The following is a 20,133-nucleotide window of genomic DNA, read 5'->3' on the forward strand; positions in this document are numbered from 1 at the left end:
CGATCGAATATTTAGTATAGCGTGTGTTGCTGTTACGTCCAACACATGGCTCTGTTTTAGAAACAAACAAACAAACATATTTTTACCTGTCACAGGTGTGACATCTATATATAAAAAAACTATTTGGTATATAAAAACATGAAAGTATTCGAATGGAACGTTGTGTCAAAATTTAAAAGCAATCGGTGAAGACCTTTCGGAGACTTAAGATTGTGAACAAACGAACATTTACATTTTTAATTTGTATAGAATCATAGAACCGTAGAGTTGGAAGAGACCACAAGGGCCATCCAGTCCAAACCCATTCTGCCATGCAGGAAATCCAAATCAAAGCATCCCCATCAGATGGCCATCCAGCCTCTGTGTAAAGACCTCCAAGGAGGGAGAATCCACTACACTCCAAGGGAGTTTGTTCCACTGTCAAACAGCCCTTACTGTCAGGAAGTTCCTGACAGTAAGGGCTGTTCAACAGTGGACAACTCATTTCCTGGAGCTTGCATCCATTGCTCCAGATCTTATTCTCTGGAGCAGCAGAAAACAAGCTTTCTCCCTCCTCAATATGACATCCCTTCAAATATTTAAACAGGGCTATCATATCACCTCTTAACCTTCTTTTTTCCAGGCTAAACATCCCCAGCTCCCTCGTTCCTCATAGAACATGGTTTCCAGACCCTTCAACATTTTTGTCGCTCTCCTTTGGACATGCTCCAGTTTCTCAATGTCCTTTTTGAATTGTGGTGCCCAGAACTGATACTGATTCTTACAGAAATGATTCTGTTTCACTTAAGTGGACTATTTATCTGAGGAATCTCAGCATCTGACTTCCTAACTGTCCCTGAGGGCACCATGCTAAATGCTAGCTTCCTTATGGTCTCCCGCGATTTCTCATCCACTCACTGTCACTATCAACACATTGGTTTTAACTTTAAAATGATGAACGGTTGCATTGAGTTATGATAAGAACTGACCAAGCTGCTATGAGATCAATTCCAACTCACTGGAGCTGCCTCTTGAGAACCATGATTTACTCCCTGCCAGGGTGGCATCTATTTCTATTTAGGGCCTAACTGTCTGTATCCACCTTCTAGTCTCCTGAATGCTTTGTTGTTCTTTGGGAGCTTCAGAAGAACATGCAAAACATTCCTTGCCCAAAGACCTATAAACTAGAGAATTACCCTCAGGACACAAATATACACAGCACTGAACACAAATCTGAGCAAATGTTCCTGTTCAAAACATGCAACCTTTTATTAAAAACACCGGCAGAGAAAAACTTTTTTTGTTTGTATAACAGGAGTTATTTCCTTTTAAAAAAATGACTAGATAAACAGAAGGCTTCTCTGTGTTTCAAGGCCTACAGTGGGCCCTTGATATCCACTGGGGTTTGGTTCAAGGACCCCCATGGATACCTAAATCCATGAATGCTCACATCCCATTAAATAGAATAGATGGCATGGTTTCCCTTATATAAAATAGCAAAATCAAGGTGTCTTTCAATTTATGGGGAATATTTTCAAGCCGTGGATGCTTGAATCCGTGGATAAAGAATCCATGGATACAGAGGGCCAACTGTATGTGGTTCCAAAATCTGCTGTCTGGATGTTGTGCCCAGGAACAAAAGCTCTAGCACCAAGTGCTTCTCTTGCTGTATAGCATCCAAAGTCCTGCTGTGAAAGATGAGAACTGATGACACAGTTTGTGTGGGCAACCGAAGCTAAAAGTGTTTTGCCAGCATCTGTGGCTGGCATCTTCAGGGAAATTTCTCTGAAGATGCCAGCCACAGATGCTGGCAAAACTTCAAGAATAAACTCTTCTAGAACATGGCCACATAACCCAAAAAACCCACAAAAAAACTATGGATGCCAGCCATGAAAGCCTTTGACTTCACCTTGTAGCTAAAAATGTAAATATCAGTTTGAAATGTGGCTTAAGATTTGTTCTTCTGCACTAGCAAAGTTCCCAGTTTTTATGACCAGAGAGCTGTCTTTTAAATTAAGTGGAGCATGTTTTCATACCCTCCAGTTTCAGAGACGAAAACTGGGATGCATTGGCTGGGTAGCATTAGAAGATGGTCAAAAGGGTGTGTCCAGGCACCATACATTTATAAAAGGGAAAGTTATGAATAAGAAAGAAAACACAAGACTCTGCTTGAGTCATGAATGGAGTTAATTGACAGGATGGGCTAAAATAAATTAATATACAAGGATGTTTTAAGAATGGTGGCAAATGGAAAGAGTGGATTTTAAAATAAGGTTAGGTTAATGGGATATGTAGGCAAGAAATGCAAGTGTTTATGTGTTTAAGATATATAAATGGTTAGTATCTATGATGTAGATCTGGCCCTCCTTATCCACGGATTTTCTATTCAAGGATTCAAGCAGCCACGCCTTGAAAATGTTCCAAAAAAGTATAAATTCCAAATAACAAGCCTTGATTTTCCATTTTATATAAGGGACACCATTTTACTAGGGCATTGTATTTAATGGGACTTGAGCATCCATGGATTTTGTTATCCACGGGGGGTCCTGGAACCAAACCCCAGTAGATAAAAAGGGCCCACTGTACCAGCATAAGACTGGTTAATAAGATGGGAAGATTTATCTTATATGTGGGTTTTGATAATGAATAGGATGAAATAAGTTGTAGAAGTATGATTTATAGTCATGTAAATGAAGTAGAACTGTGGTGGTGTGAGCCTGCTGTTCTTCCTGATCTGTGATGCTACAATGGACTGGAGTTCCCAGAATTCCATAGCATTGAGCCATGGCAGTTAAAGCAGCGTCAAATTGAATTATTTCTCCAGTGCTGATGCAGCCATTGATTCAAAATGAGTTGGTGATTCAAGACAGTAAAAAAAAATTAAAAATTAAAAGGGGTTTGTATAGATAATAAATAAATAAATAAATAAATAAATAAATAAATAAATAAATAAATAAAGGTACTTTGAGATACAAGTAAAGCTTTTACAAGGGGATGTTTCACTCAAGATAATTCAAAGCTTAGGAATAAAAGACTGGAAAAGATACAGCTGATTATGGATGAGATAAAAGGGAAGTTGGAACTCCATTGAAGACATCTAGTTTGGATAGAATTATAATGCTACAAATACAATTATCAACTATAACAGTGAATGAAATGGAAAATAAAATTAATTATGTTAAAGAAAGGAATTCTGAATTTGCAAATAAATTAGGGAAATGGTTGGCTTATAGGTTACATAAGGCATGTTTAGGATGTTTCTTTGAAGCAAATAGATGAATACTTGATAAGAAAAAAACTTCTCTAAGATCAAAGGAAGAAAATAATATATCATGAATGGACCTGTAAGAGAACGTACAGAAGCTATAAATAAGCTTTAAAAAGGTAATACACCAGATCCAGATGGATTGTGAACATAATTATCATTAACATTTTGAGGATGAAATATTGCCTGTACAACGGACAACAGATTCTATTTTACAAGGAAGGACATATCAGAATGTTGGAAAGATACTAATATTGCATTGCTACCCAAGGAGGAACACGACTTGACTTTTCAGTAAAATGTATAGACCAATTTCATTGTTGAATTACGATGATAACCTTTTAACAATGATTTTGGCAGAATGGTTGAAAATGATCTTATGGGATTTTGTTCATGATGCTAAGTCTGGCTTTTTATCTAAGGGTTTGAACATATGGGCAGAGAAAAGTGGTTCGATCCTGGGTTTTCTGAAAGCGGATTGAAACCCTGCTGTTCACACAGTTCATTCTCGGGGGGGGGGGGGGGCTGAACACCCATAGGCTATCAACACCATACTGCATCATGCATCAAGCTGCATTGTGTTGTTATTTTTGTCACCCCCACCCCATGCATACACACTATCACACAAACAAAGCACTGCAATCTCCAATTACTTCCCTCTTCCTGCCCAGATGCCATTCCATTTGATTGACCACATAGGCACCCAAGCAATGCAATGATTGTAGAATGCATTGGTGCATTGGTGTGCCCACTGGAGACCCCCAAATACATGCCCCCTTCACGCCCTTTATCTTATGCCCCTGTTGGACTGTCTGGTTTTATGTGCTGTAATTACATCCATGGCATTTTTGGTGATTGCATTTTTGCTTTACTGCAGTCCCATACTGGCACTAAGCTGTTTATATGCCAATGCAATGATGCACATTTTACACCTTGAGTCAGAGTATCCCAGTTTCTTTTTGCTCTGGTTTTCAGCCCTGGAGTATAGCTTTCCACCATTTCACCTTGTGCATCATCTAAACACCCCGCCTTCAAAGCAGTTAGAAGCCGCTTTATTTGACCAATGCCAAATAAGTGCCCTAAGAGACACTCATGGGATAATGTCAGAATTGAAAAACCTTTGGACTGTGTAGAAAAATTGATGGGAAAACTGAAACAAGTGTTCTTCAGAATAAGCTATTGTTATGTGGTGATTTGCATTACATTTTGGTGGCATCACTTTTCTTTGTGTTCATACTTTTTGAAATATTATTTTTGCATGCTGATTAACAATTAATTACAAACACGTAAAGTCAAGACATGTAACATTGTAACTATAAATTGGGGCAATATTAAATTTGTTTCATTTATAGGTGTTTTTTTTAAAGGGAGGGATATAGAAGAAAAGAGGGCTTATTCCACTGCATCTTTCTGTATGTTCAAATTAATTATCGGAAGACTGATTCATTATTTTGGTTAGCATAAATCAGCAATGGCTGCTACGGTTTATAAAATGTAATGTATTTGCTTCATTAATTCATCCGTGGGGCTAGGATCCAAATATGAGTCTACCACTTTGTGATGCTTATTTTTGTTTTTCTTTCCAAAGTGCTGTAATCTCCATGCAAGCTGCTGTTAATAGAAAAGTGATTAAATCCTTCGAATGGCACTTTTCATTATGACTCAGTGAAAGCAATTCCTGTTCAAAAGGTCTTTTAAGGACAGAGTCATTATTTTCTTTCAGTGTACTGAATGGTGTTTTTTTTACTCAGAAGTATTGCATCAGTTCTCCATCCCACATCATTAACATTACTACTGTACATTTCATTCAAGATTTAGAACTACAGCTATAATAAATTCAGCAGATTTTACAAGGGTTAAATACCATGTATGTTTGTTAGACATTCAACAATTTTCTCTAACAATTGCTGACATAGCTGTCTTTAGATGAGTCTTTCTTGGTTTGACTTCAAGTAGTGGTTAATTATTTCTCCTGCAAGTCTGAGTTGCTCCAAACCTTGATTCTGTGAGCAAACTGAATATTTTAGATGTTGTCAGCTTGTATGGAAATTGTGTTAAAGGCATCTATCTTCACCATTGGACTACCAACCAAGAGGCAGAAAAGATGGGCATGAAAAGCATCTGGCACCTGCATTTTCCAGAAACCCCACTGGCTGCACTGGCTGCTCCCAAGGCTACCTGAATGCACTTGGCTTGACTGCATGGCACAGCGTCAAGCTGCACTGCTATGTATCTTTTTTTGTTGCCTTCCCACTATGCATTGTTGCACAAAAACACCACCGGTGACTGCCTGAAGCTAAGGTGCCACTCAGAAAGGAGAAATGTAGTAATGATGGGTGACTTTAACTATCCTGATATTTGCTAGAAGTCAAACACAGCCAAAACTTCAAGGTCTAGCAAATTCCTCATTTGCCTGGAAGACAATTTCATTGTCCAAAAGGTGGAAGAGGCAACAAGGGGGTCAGCTATTTTAGATCTGATTCTAACCAACAGGGATGACTTGGTTAATGGGGTGCAAGTGGTGGGATCATTAGGTGGAAGTAACCCTGTTCTCCAGGAGTTTGTTATACAGTGTGCCTGTCATGCCTCCAGAGCATCTTTGATGCTCTTGAGACATATATTTAGTTAAGGTTATATTAGGTTTTTCTATGTATTAGTTTAAGAGGGGAAATACAGATCTATAGCTTTAAGAAAGACAAGAATTGTGGGAAATCCCAGGGTCTCTTACTGTCTCCCTCTAGTTAGTTTCAGTGTGTAGTAAGATTTCAGCCAAGTCAGACCTGGAGAGAGTATTTTCCTTTGACAAAAAGATAAGTCCACAAAAGAAGAAAGATAGTCCTCAGAAGAAGAAAGACAGAATCCACCAAGAAGAGAGCAAGGTATTTAGGAAGGACTATTGAGAAAAAGGAGAACGGTTTCATGTTTTGTGTTTATAACCAGTAAAGCTTTTGAAACTTAAAAAAATTGTGGACAAGTCTTTTGTTCTGGCTGTGTTCCCGAGAGCCAGAGGCCTTACTACACCCAACGTCCATAGTATTGCTCTTGGGACAAAACAGTGCCCTTTGTATACATGGGGGATCCGGTCCGGACTCCTCTGCATAAAACAATAATACTTATGCTCAAGCCCCATTTAAATGAATGGGGCTTGTGGATGCAGTCGCATGGCAGCGTGTGCGTGCCATGAGCGTATGCCCCATTTGTCCCTATGGGACGCGCCGCCCCTTCTTCCCCACGTGGCTTTCAGTGTATGCTGAAAGCCACGTATGATGCGGGTGCACTGTAGAAAAGGAAAAGGGTGCTCCAGGAAAATGGAGCCGAGGATACAATAGGGGAAATGCAGCACAGAATAAGTAAAGATAGTACAGGAATACCTGATTAATCTAAATGAATATAAGTCTCCAGGACCAGATGAACTACATCCAAGGGTATTAAAAGAACTGGCAAATATTATCTCAGAGCCATTAGCAATAATCTTTGAGAACTCCTGGAGAACAGGAGAAGTTCCAGTAGACTGGAGGAGGGCAAACGTTGTCCCCATCTTCAAAAAGGGGAAAAAAGAGGATCCCAACAATTATCGTCCAGTTAGTCTGACATCCATACCAGAAAAGATTATGGAGCAGATCATTAAACAGAGAGAATGCGAACATTTAGAAAGGAATGCAATAATCACAAAAAGTCAACACGGGTTTCTGAAAAACAAGTCATGCCAGACTAAGCTGATCTCTTTTTTTGATAAAATTACCAGTTTGGTGGATGAAGGGAATGCTGTGGATATAACATATCTTGATTTCAGTAAGGCCTTTGACAAGGTTTCCCATGACATTCTTGCAAATAAGCTTGTAAAATGTGGGCTAGACAAGGAAACTGTTACATAGATTTGTAATTGGTTGACTGGCCGAACCCAAAGGGTGCTCAACAATGGCTCCTTTTCATCTTGGAGAGAAGTGACCAGTGGGGTCTCACAGGGCTCTGTCCTGGGCCCAGTACTATTCAACGTCTTTATTAATTACTCAGATGAAAGAATAGGAGGCATGCTTATCAAATTTGCAGATGACACCAAATTATGAGGAATAGTTAATACTCCAGAGATCAAAATTCAAAATGACCTAAATAGATTAGAAAGCTGGGCCAAAGATAACAAAATGAATTTCTACACAGAGAAACCCATTTGTATGATTCACATAGACCACGAAGAAATGTAAAGTACTGTACTTAGGGGGGGGGGAATGAAATGCATAGATATAGGATGGGGGACACCTAGCTGAATGAGACATGTGAAAGGGATCTAGGAGTTAGACCACAAGTTGAACATGAGTCAACAGTGTGATGTGGCAGCTAAAAAGGCCAATGCGATTTTAGGCTGCATCAACAGAAGTATAGTGTCTAGATAAAGGGAAGTAATAGTGCCACTCTATTCTGCCTTGGTCAGGCATCACCTACAATAATGTGTCCAGTTCTGGGCACCACAATTAAAAAAGGATGTTGTGAAGCTGGAGCGTGTCCAGAGGAGGGCGATCAAAATGGTGAAGGGTCTAGAAACCATGCCTTATGAGGAGAGACTTAGAATCATAGAGTTGGAAGAGACCACAAGGGCCATCCAGTCCAACCTCCTGCCATGGGAGCCTTGAGAAGAGATGGTTAAGAGGTGATACGATGGCCTTATTTAAATATTTGAAAGGATGTCATATTGAGTAGGGAGCAAGCATGTTTTCTGCTGCTCCAGAGAATAGGCCCCAGAACAATGGATGCAAGCTACAGGAAAAGAGATTCCACCTAAATCAGGAGGAACTTCCCAAGCTGAACCTATAGTTGGGGAACTGATGGCCATCCAGATGTTGGGGCTACAATTCTGATCATCGTTGACCATTGCCCATGACTAACACAGATAGCATCTGGAGTCCAATTTCATCAGAGGCAATTTAGGCCAACATCTGGAGGCCATACTGAATCTAGTGGTGACTCTGATACAATGACATAAATGAAGGAAGGTCATATGACATCTGGCATATCATCATTTTTATAGTAAAATTTCATTATAATATTGGTCTTCTTGACTTTGTCCTATTTGAATTTGTGGGTTTGGTTTTTTTTGTCAAGAACTGTTGTTTATTTTGATATTTATGATGCACTTTGGACAAATCCAACCTGGATAAGCTGCTTTCAATGGGGTTTTGATTTTGAACTCTGATCTCTGCATTCTGTGCCTCTTTGCCAAAATTCAGCTTTGGAAGAATGGTCAACCTGTGGGCTAAGTATATATACTACAATGTCTCACACAGTGAGAAGAAAGCTTACCGTATATACCCGTACATAAGTTGTCCTGATTTATAATTCGAGGGCAGTTCTGGGGGACAAAATCATGGATTTTGATATGACCGGTGGATAAGTCGAGGATCAAAGACTGTGGCATGTTGCAACAGATCTAAAGGGAGAAACAAAGCACCTCTTCCCTCCCTACATCTCCCTCTCTGGACCTCTCCCAAGGGTCAGTTTCAGCATGGAAAATGGAGAAACAAACCTCGGCACACATACACTCTCTCCCCCTTCCTTTACCACCAGGATTTCCATGGCTCATGGTTTGCAAAACAGTGTAGAAACCTCTCTGTCTCTTCCCTTCACCCCCAGCATTTCCAAGGCTCATGACTTGCAAAACAGGGTACAAGCCTGGGCAGACACACACACTCTCTCTCTCTCCCTTGTCTCAGCAGCTATTTGTTAGCTCTGGCTAAAAAGGAAGTCTAAGGGATAACACACACAAAGTAAGTGTGTGTGTGTGTGTGTGTGTGTGAGAGAGAGGGGGGGGACAGGGTGTGTAGGACTCAAATGAGGAGCTGTTTAAATATCCCTGGCTTCGAAGGAAGGGTGGGCACTTGTTTTAGGAACTTCATAAGCAATATTAACTTATTGCCCAGTATATAAGTCAACCCATGATTTTGCAGTCCATGTTGAGGCATACATTTCTCAACTTATAGTCAAGTATATATGGTATATACAAAGCCAGGAATGGCATTCCCCTGTATGCATATTCTGTATGCTGCAAGCATGAGCAAATTGGCAGATAGATTGCTGATACGGTTTTTGCACCCTTGCCCTGACTGGTAGTCAATTTCTATAGTTTTTATTACACGTTTTCAGTGGAGAATTATAAGTCCACAGCCAGCTTTTCAAATATCTGCTGCTGTTCTTTTCTTGTGTCTGGAAGCAACAATAAGCAGTTAACAATTATCCACAATTACAGTATTATGCATTCATGATCTGTCTGATTTCCTTGTTTCATTTTTAGCATACTTTGTATGTGTCAAATTTCAACCAGCATTCTACAAAGGGATACATATTTTAAAACAAATGTTTAATATCTTTTTTTAAAAAACAACTCATAACATAAAAATGAACTTATAAACAAACTTATAATGTAAAACTGATTGAATGTTGCGCTGATAATGGCATTTCCAGATGAAGGGCAGTCTATAAATAGTTTCTTTCAACTACATGTGTTACAGCAGGGTATAGAAACATAGGCCTGTTACATACATATGTAACAAAAGGATGGAAAAATCCTCTCTAGAAGAAAATACATAAAAAAATTATTATGGTACCCCCCCCCCCCCCAAATTTGTAAATAAAATTGGCTTATAAAGAAAGTCTACAACTGAAACAACTATAGCTCTGGACTATTCAAATGTACATAAAGACTGTTTACACCATTGCACATTATTATTCCCTTTCAATTTTAAAAGGTTGTGAAACATGGAATAAAGTCAGAGGAGTTAACCCAGGTCATATGCATGCACACATATGAAAGGACAGAAGGGGGCTGACGGAGAAGGAGAATATAATATTGCCAAGAAAGTCCATAAGGAAAGCCGCCTGCAGCATTCCAAGAAAAAGGCTTCTTTCCGTCCTTAATTATGAACCAGCCAGTTGGTTAGTGCAAGATGGCTGAATTAGCTCCTCCTAAATATGCTGAGTGGTTTATTTTAAAAACAAACACAAACTTTCTGATAATACAATGTAGATCAATGCAAATTGGTTTTACAAATGTTTTAAGGCACTTCTTACTGCTTCAAAGGCAGTGTATTGGAAGTTAAGGCATATGGGATGTTATCAAGAGGTAACAGAGCATTGGAAGGCCTGAAGTAGGCTAGCCAACAGGTTTAGTATAGGACTATGCAAGCAGATGTTATGTTTTTTTTTCCTTTGTTTTATTCGCTGAGCATTTCATGTTGAGCAAAGGTTCTCCAAGAAACATGGTTTTGTTTGTAGCTTGAGAGATACTTCCAGTCACCATTTCTGGAGAAAGTGATGGGACGGCAGCAATGTGTTCACTGGACAGATTTACTTGCTTCACCTGGAGCTGCCCTGACTTCCATGACTGCTCACTGATCGAGATGTGCTGTAACGTTTTTTCACAATCATGCTGATATAGGCTTTCATCAGTTTGGCAATGTCAACAACCTACCAAGACAATAACAGCAATGCAAGAGAGATTAATGATTTGTTTCAGGGATATGAGATTTTATCATTTGGAGGCTGATATGCTAGAGTCCCTGAAAAGCTGCCTCTCATAATTGTTTTAGACTGGATTTCATTCTCAGTTACAGAAGTCAGCCATACTGTAATGCAGCCTGAAGTTACATTTGGTTGAACTCTGCAACCCTTTTGAAATCACTAAGATCAATGGGACAGAAACAAGGATCAAGTAGAATTGAACCACCAATACTTACATCCAACAGCCTATGAAACTGTATACACACCATTTAAAAAATGGCTGATTATTGATAGGGGCAGTTAATTCTCTACCAAGAAAATTATGCTAGCAAACTTATTAGTGTGCTATATTTATTATGTACTTTGTGCAGTTTTTCCAACACTATTCACTTAAAATACAAAAAAAATTGTATTGTCTTTGCAAGAAAAAGCAAAGTATTTTTACTTGAAATGAAGCCACATTAAGTTTAATGAGGCTTGCTTCCAAGTAAGGGATTTAAATAGGATTCTGTGGGACTGCAGTATATTGCAGACCATGAGTAATGAAAACTGACGTGAAAACTGGAGAGATCACACCTTTTTGAAGTCAAGCAAAAACACAGTAGAAGCAAATACTGCAACAAGGTAACCTGAATGTTTTGCATGTTTACTTGGAAGTCTATTGAGAGCTATAAGACTTACTCCCAGGTACATATGCAAAGTGTTGAACCTTAAAGACTTAATCATTTTGTGAAATTGGGCAGGCAAAAGAAATAGCTAAATGCAGACATAAGGAATTATGTTAATGCATCCTTTTAACAATAACAAACAAACAAGTAGAAGGAAATAAAAGACTGAAGCCAATGGGAGTGTGTGTGAGTTGTGTTTCTCTCTTACCTCAATGGTTGCAAAAAGCAGCTCTCTCTCATCCACAACAATCTTGTAGACATTAGCAAGGGGAGCACCAAAGGAGAGGATATGTTCATATTGAAACACTTCTAATGGTCTACCCTCTCCACGTTTGTAGACAGAAACAGCATCAGCACTAACACCCAACCAAAGCTCTTGAGGGAAGCCTCCTTCTTTACACTGCGGAAGGAAGACAGCATAAAACAGTGTCAAGCAAATGGTAATCAATATACACAAATGATATTATGATTTTCCAAATACAGTTAAGAATGATTATTTTTACAACATACAGTGTTCTCTACTGCTCTTTTCTTATTTAGCATGACATCCTTGTTTAATAAGGTAATTTATGCTGGGAGTAACCAGCCTGTTACTCCCACACAGTGAATGTCCAGGCCATTTCCTGTGAGAAAAAAAGGCTTCATCTGGACCTAAAACAGCCTACAGGGCAGAATGTGGCAAAAATACATTTGGGAGCAATTTAAAGAACAAAACAAAAGAAAAGAAAACTAGGGGGCACAAAATATACTTGCTTCTCTCACTCCCGGTCTCTAATCAACTCTCATTCTTGTACCACACCGGATCACTAATATTAAGAAAGGATGATGTGCAAATGAAACCCATTTAATTATTGCTTATTATGAACCTTTTAAAAAGACCCTAGATTAGGAAAACCTATTGAAATCTACACAGGCAGATCTCTCAGCCCTAAACATCTCCATTAATGCCAAAACATGGATCAAACAGTTCAACTGTGTGGGGAAATGTGACCATTATGTTGGGCTGTAGATGAATGGGTGGGAGATTCCTGGCTTTTGCTCCCCTCTGTATGTTCACATAAAGGTCTTTTAAGCACAGCAGTCTTTGCTGCTTCCCTTAGTGAGATGGGTGTAATTTGAGATGTGGGTGCAGATTAGAAGAGTAACTGATAATGCCAACGAAGGCCCTGATAGCTGCTTAAAGCAGGAGAAGAAGTGGTCTTCCCTGATGTAGTTCTCAAACTTAAGGCACAATTGAGTCTATTTATTTTCTCAATCTCTCTCTCTGAGGAGAAACGTTGCCACAGGTTCATTACCATAACTTAAAGGTTTCTAGTCAAAGCTTGCCTACCCATGTTGTCAAAGCAGTAAAAGAGGAAGTAGCACAGGTGCAACATTAAAATAAAAGATATCTTAATATGTTGTGTACAACCAATGGTATACTTTGCTATACTTTTTAAGTTCATGAGTAAGAAGGCCAGCAGAATGTTTGGGTGCTCACCTCTACATCAAACAGTGTTGATCCATACCCAGGCCACTCCTTAATCAAACTCATGTATTTTGCCATAGCTTGTTCTTGGCTCATTCCCTGCATTTTCTTCCATTTATCAATCACACTTGTCCTGGCTGCAGAGATCTCCTCTTTGACCCACATGTCAAGCATCTGATCCTCTTCCATCTTCTGTTTGCTGATGGAACTACTGCGGAAACTCCGCCTCAGGGTGCCTTCCAGGAAGTTGGTCCGCTTCCTCTCTAATCTCTCTGCTGGAGTAAAGGTTTTAGTGGACTGGATAATACGGGACTTCAGCCTCTGCAGTGGGTAGACTTCTTCCAATTCTGGCACAGTGATATTGGATGAAGTATAGTCTCCTTGTAGATACTGGAGCCGCAAGGCAGCAAGGACCTGGAGGGTTTCTTCAGGAGCTGGATAATGTCCTCGAATCACTGCTTCATGTGCCTATTGGAAAGGAAAGAAATATTTTTGCAGCTATATGCACCGTAACATTCTGAATTCAAAATTTCTAGCATAGTGGGATAAAGGATGAGCTTTGAATCACAAATCCCTACTTTGCCTCTTGGCTGAATCATGAACTCACTGGGTGGTTCTAGGCAAGCCTTTCAGTTTCACTCCTGCCCCCCAGGCAATTCAGAATTAGTAATATTTGCCTTGCTGGGTTGTAGTAAGGAGATGGCAACAAGATGGTGTACATGAACAGCTTTGACTGTTTGGAAGTGATGTAAAAATTAGTTCTGTAAATAGTACTACTAGTAATATTAATCCCTTCTTGTCACAAAAATAATCCACATGAAATACTGTATACACAAACAAGCTGCCTAGATGAGTTACTCTTTTTGGCAAAACACAAGGGTGTTCAGATAACAAAAAGCCACCAGAGGGCAGCCAAGTTGCTTCTTTTCCAAGTTAAATGGCTTCCTTATAAAGACTGCAAACATAATCACAAAAGAACCCGTGTTTGCCTACAATCTGAAATTACCATGCAAAGGTGTGTGTGAGTGTGGGGGAGAGGCAGGTGTTCTGCAACAGTGGCCAACAAAGCCCTGGAGGATAGTTTTACTGTTTTGTATTTTGATAGTGTGTGGGTAGTTTGTACTATTCCTGTCTGATTGTTTGGATGCTCCTACTGAGAAACTTGAACAGGTGGCAAATAATCCTATGATCTACTACACCTACAAGTCATTCCCATTAACAGTCTGAACAAGTATATATCTTTGAAGAAGTAAGTGTATATCTTCAGTTTAATGATAACTGAATTAAGACATAGAGAACAGTGTGTGGTGATTATGGTGACTTCAAATAAAATATTTTTACAGGGCCTTATATACCTTCATGGAGGAGAAAGCTAATCATGACAGCTATACCCTGTTCTTTCCATGATCCGTGATATTGTATTTCTAATTAGAAGTTGCTGATAACAACAGATGACGTTTGTGAACTTCCCAAAAGCATCTGGTTTGTCACCATAAGAAAGCAGGACACTGGACTGGATAGAGCTCTGCCCTGGGTTCTTTTAATGGAATGAAATGAGCATGCCTGCTTCAGTTTAAAGCTAGATTCAGTGTTATGTCCAGAACAGAAAATAATAGGATTTTAAACCATGGTTTGACCTTGGTTCTACTATTATTGATGAAATACTGGAAATGAATGTATGTATGTAGTATGGGATGTCCACTGGTTGTTGTTGTTGTTATTAATCTCCTGTCCTTTCCCCAAAACTGGGACTCAGGACAGCTCACAACATTAAAAACAGTACAATTAAAAGCATACAAAATTAAAACATAATCAGTTATTACAATATTAAAACAAGTTATATATTAAAAGAATAAAATACAATTAAAAAGATAAAAAATACTTTAAACAATACACCATCTCATACTTTAAAAACTTTTTGTTTTAAACGCCTGTCTAAACAGGTAGGTCTTAGGCTGCTGGCGGAAGAATAACAAGGAAGAGGCCATTCTGGCCCCCCTGGGCAGGGAGTTCTAGAGTCTAGGGGCAGCCACGGAAAAGGCCCTCTCTCATGCCCCCACCAACCATGCTTGTGATGATGGTGGGACAGAGAGAAGGGCCTCTCCTGAGAAACTCAGAGCCCGGGCTGGTTCATACACAGAGATATGGTCTGCCAAATAGCCTGGACCTGAGACATATAGAGTCTTATAGGTCATAACTAGCACTTTGAATTTTGCCCGGAAACAAACTGGAGCCAGGGGAAGCTGAAGTTTCCGAACACTCTTCATAGGCAGACACAGATAAAATGAGTTACAGCAGTCCAAACAGGATGTAACCAAGATATGTACCACCAAGGCCAGATCTGGCATTTCAAGGAATGGGTGCAAGTGGCGCACAGATTTTAAATGTGTAAAAGCACTCCTTGTCACTACAGAGATCTGGGCCTCCAGATTCAGAGCAGAGTCCAGGAATACCTTCAAACTGCAAAACTTCAGGGGGAGTGTGACCCCATGTAACACAGGCTGGATCCCTATTCCCTGATCTGCCTTCCAACTTACCAAGAGCACCTCTGTCTTGTCTGGATTAAGTTCCCATTTGTTTGCCCTCAGCCAGTCCATTACTGATGCCAGACACTGATTTAGGACCAGGACAGCCTCCTTGGATTGAGGTGGAAAGAAATAGCAGAGTTGGGTGTCATCTGCATATTGATGGCACCATATCCCCAAACTCCAGATGACCTCTCCAAGGGTTTCATGTGTATGTTAAATAGCATAGGGGACAACACAGATCTCTGAGGGACCCCACAGGTTAATGGCCAAGGGGTCAAGCAGGGGTCCCCCAGCACCACCTTCTGAGTTTGCCCCTCCAGGAAGGAACAGAGCCGATGTAAAACAGTGCCTCCAAGCCCCATCCCAGAGAGGCAGCCCAGAAGGGTACCACAGTCAATGGTATTGAAAGCTGCTGAGAGTCCAGGAGAACTAGCAGGGACACACTCCCCCTGTCCAGTTCCCTGTGGAGGTCACCAAGGCTGTCTCTGTTCCATAGCCAGGCCTGAAACCAGATTGAAATGGACCTAGACAATCCATTTCATCCAGAAACCCCTGTAGTTGGGAAGCCATCACACATTCCATTACCTTGCCCCAAAATGATAGGTTGGGCACTGGCTGATAATTATTCATTATAGCAGGATTGAGGGATGGCGTTTTTAACAAAGGCCTCACAACTGTCTCCTTTAGGCAAGATGGAACTCTGCCTTGTTGTAGGGAGGCACTGACTACCTCCTTCACCCACTCAGCCAGTCCCCCTCTGGCCTGTTTGATAAGCCAAGATGGACAAGAGCCATTGGTTTGTGTGGTGTATGAACTCCACAGACTGTGATGTGGTAGCACAGCTCCAGAGGTGTGTATATTAAATCAGTCAAAGAAAAACAAACTAAATATAGCTCATATGAAATATTATATCAAAAATATATAAATGAATATCCCAATAGTACTAGCAAGTAGAGTTTGAAATTACATATTAGTCAATAATTGTGTACCCTAAAGCAGACAACAACATATGGGGATAAAATACATCTGTTGAGAGCAAAGAACCCTTTCAAAGCATTACTGAAAAGGAAACAACCTAATACAATTATGTATAAGTAGAGAATCTGTGTCTCCTGCTGATATATATTTTTAAGCTTGATTTCCACATGCAAATCCATTTAGCCTCTTCCAGAGATTGAGTGTGTGTGTGTGTGTGTGTGTGTATAAAATTTGTGGATTTTCCCACTTTTACAGACTCCTGCGTGGCTAATCCCAGCAAATGTGGAGGGTGCACTGTACCTAATTTAAAGATTACCATTACAATTAAAAAGGAGATATGTGCCAGTTCTTCCCTAGAAAAAAGTGTGAGTTATATGTGTATTAAATGCCAGTTTTCTCTGCACCTTGGAAATACAGTAATTACTTTGGGGAACATACCTCTCTCTTATTTCTAAGGAGAGGTATGTACCTCAAAATAAACACAGTATTTCCAAGCTGAAGAGAAAACTGACCTTTAATAGACATATAACTCAACACACACTGATCATACACATACTCTGAAAAATGTGACCTTTTTGCAACAAAGAGTCAAATTTTGGCACATACGGGCCAGTTCCTCAGCAAAGGACAAATCAAAGTACAGAAGGTTGGGATGTGGGACCTGTATTAAAGGGGAGCATTTCCAGGAACCTCCCACCTGAATCCCACATATGCCCAACGTAAACTTCACTGATTACATAAGTGTGAAGAGTTAACACCTATGATTTAAATGCTGAAGGATTCCACCGCCCTGAAGTGCATGTTTGGTAGGAAGAAAAGGCAGCTGCTCCCAGGCTTCAGTGCTCTCTCCCCTAAGGAGGCTAGAAAGGCACTCTCGTTGCTGTCTGACAGGATTTTTGGAACAGGGTTTTTAAGTTGTAATCAGACAACAGGCTGGATGACCAAAAAACATTGGCTTGTTGTGGATGAGCTTGTGTCCTGGTGAATGTAAGCCAAGGACTCCTTGGTTGTATCCGCACTGCAAAAATAACCCAGTTTTGACACCACTTTAATTGTCATGGCTCAATGCTATGGGATTCTAGGAATTGTACTTTTGTGAGACATTTATTTAGCCTCCTCTGTCAAAAAGCTGTGCTGCCACAACAAACTACACTTTCCACAATTCCATAGCATTGAGCCATGGCAGTTAAAGTGGTGTTAAATTGGATTATTTCTGCAGTGTGGATGCAGCCTTAGTGAGAACTAGGGGAGTTAAAGTAATCACTAATCTTTCACTCATTTGTTTATGGTTTGTTTATGGTGTCCTAACTTGGCAGGCACTAGCATTCTGGCTTGTTTCTTCCCCTACAAGCCAGACAAATAAAGCTAGAACCAACCATGGGTTATTTCTTTGGATTGTTTGTGGAGAGACAAACTAGTGTCAGGTCCTGCTAGGTTTATGAATCTTACTATGCACTCTACAGACAAAATGCCTGTCTCATTTTAAGCTGCTCCTCCCCACAAACCACAACAATGGGTTAGTGTTCATTATCACACTGCCTTGTCCTGCATTCTACAAGATTCTGGTTAGGTGTTCCATGGGAACACAGTTACAGTTTCTACAAAGTGGCAGTGAGGTCTAGTCAGTATCCTGTGTGAGCAGCTCAGCCCAGAATATTCTCCAAATCATTTTCTATGTACAGAGATTTGAGGGCAGGCATTCCCCCCCGCCCCCAGAAAACCATTCCTTGAAACAGAATGCTTTGAAAATCCCTGTTTGAGGTCAACACCACTGTTACTATATTTAAAGACCTTTCAGAAGTAGAAGGCTAGGAATTAGGTGACTCCAAGATGGATGCCACTTAATGTCTCATGCTAATAACACAAAAATGGAGTGGAAAGAGAACCTCTTGATGGATTATGTTCCAAGGATCAGAGCTGCTCCTGTTTTGTCACTATTAATAGCACACAGGAGGGGAAACCTCAGGCATCTCCCCCATATTGTCTAAGGGCCATTGCTGGGAACAGACACTTGAAAATTGCTTTTGCATTCTTTTATGTTTGATCTCAATGATGTGTCTGTTTTATTTCATTTTTTTTTAAAAAAAATCTCTTTCTAAATAGTATCATATCAAAGCCTCTTCTTTTTCTTACCTGCTCAAACATGAATGCAAATTCCACGCTATCTTTTGGCACATGATCAGTATCTAGGAAGCAGTAGAGCTTGAAGTAAAATTTCCATGCCATTTGATCACCCTCAGAAGCAGCACCAAGCCTGAGAAAACATAAGAACACCATACCCCAGATTAAAAGAACCTAATTCTTTTAAACTGATAATGAAAATTATATTTTGGATATTTTGCGCCTTCCATAGCTAAGCGCAACAAAGCTGGGTTAAAATCCAAATTACTAAACCAATGATCACATCCAGATAAAATGCTTAACTAGGGTTGCTGAATCTTCTGACTTTTCATTCACAAGGAGGATAGTTAGTGCACACTGTTCTGCTATTCCCACTTCACTCCAATGGTCTGTTCAAACAGCTAAAGTTAACAAAGATGTTTATCACACTATACTCTTATAGTGCTACTATTCCACTTTGACTGCTCTAGCTGCCTCCTGTTGCATTCTGGGATTTGCAGTTTTAAGGAGGGGTATTTAGAATTCTCAGGCAGAGATCTCTGCCTGAGAATTCTAAATACCCCTCCTTAAAACTGCCAATACCAGAATGCAACAGGAGGCAGCTAGAGCAGTCAAAGTGGAATAGTAGCACTATAAGAGTATAGTGTGATAAACATCTAAAGACACAAAAACTTATGGTATACTCAGATATGGATTTTGTCTTTCTCCTACAGAGCAGAGTCTGAAGCTATAGTTGGAAGATAGTTTCTCTTTCCTGATTTGTTAGGGGAGCAACAAATGAGGGAAGCGGTTCATACAAAAGGGAAGCTTTCCGTTTTCTTGTTAAGTTTGGTACTTCTCTTGGCTGGAGGAATGAAGAACAGCTGAGTGGGCAGTATGCTGCTGATGAAATGATAAGCCAGAATTATGAACAATTCTGACTTGCATCCAAAGGGAGCTAATGTAAAATATTAAGAACCTGAATCTAGGATCTATGTAGGTAGGGGCCATTTTAAATATTCAAAATACAATCAAATGGCTAAAATTTTCTGACATTGCACATCAACAGGTTCTTGGGGTGGAGAGAGAAACCATTTTGGAATGCTTGTACATTGGAATCCCCATCCCCACCCCATAAAATGTCAGGGAAAAGGATGCAGACTGGAAATTCCTCACTCTCTATTTTTTTAGATACAAGGAGGTGGGCTTTTTCTTAATAAGGAGAAATGGTGTGATACCCAGCAGAGGTTTAGGATGGAGGTTTAGCGTGGAAGATGGTCAAGGGAACAAGATTTAGAGTTGTATCCACAGTATAGAAGTTGTTCCCAAACTTGTCCTCAGCTGTTATTGGACTAAAATTTCTGACCACTTGCAATGCTGGTTGGGTATTCTGGAGTTGTACTTCACAATTTTTGGGGACCGAAGTCTGAAAATCACTGATTTAGAATATTAATAGTCATCAAATCCCATAAAAGGAATGTTGTAGGTGGATAAGACCTCCTAACTTTAAGATTCATGGCCCATCTACCCATGGGAAATGCCAAAGTTCTTCTAATCATTCTAAAGATTAGAAGAGTTCTTCTAATCTTTGCTCTAATATCAGCAGCTTTACAGAGGCAAGCTTTTAATGCTCCTGGGAACTAAGGCTGCCATGAAATT

At 39.9% G+C, this 20,133-nt stretch overlaps 1 protein-coding gene across 1 annotated transcript in view; it reads right to left on the reverse strand.

The window, feature by feature from the left end:
• Nucleotides 1–9,572: 9,572 nt before the first annotated feature.
• The window catches only part of LOC149316943 (unconventional myosin-X), a 199,075-nt gene continuing 188,514 nt past the window's right edge, over nucleotides 9,573–20,133 (reverse strand). Inside the window, exons 38-41 of the mRNA XM_089516575.1 lie at nucleotides 18,508–18,628; nucleotides 12,881–13,336; nucleotides 11,609–11,800; nucleotides 9,573–10,699 (exon numbers count right to left, since the gene is read on the reverse strand). Coding sequence (XP_089372701.1) covers nucleotides 10,589–10,699; nucleotides 11,609–11,800; nucleotides 12,881–13,336; nucleotides 18,508–18,628 — 880 coding nt within the window. The 3' untranslated portion in view covers nucleotides 9,573–10,588. The remainder of the gene's footprint in view (nucleotides 10,700–11,608; nucleotides 11,801–12,880; nucleotides 13,337–18,507; nucleotides 18,629–20,133) is intronic.

The sequence above is a fragment of the Sceloporus occidentalis genome, unplaced genomic scaffold (assembly GCF_023333645.1).
Source record: "Sceloporus occidentalis isolate IW3139 unplaced genomic scaffold, rSceOcc1.0.p SCAF_3, whole genome shotgun sequence".
In the NCBI taxonomy this organism is placed as follows: domain Eukaryota; kingdom Metazoa; phylum Chordata; class Lepidosauria; order Squamata; family Phrynosomatidae; genus Sceloporus; species Sceloporus occidentalis.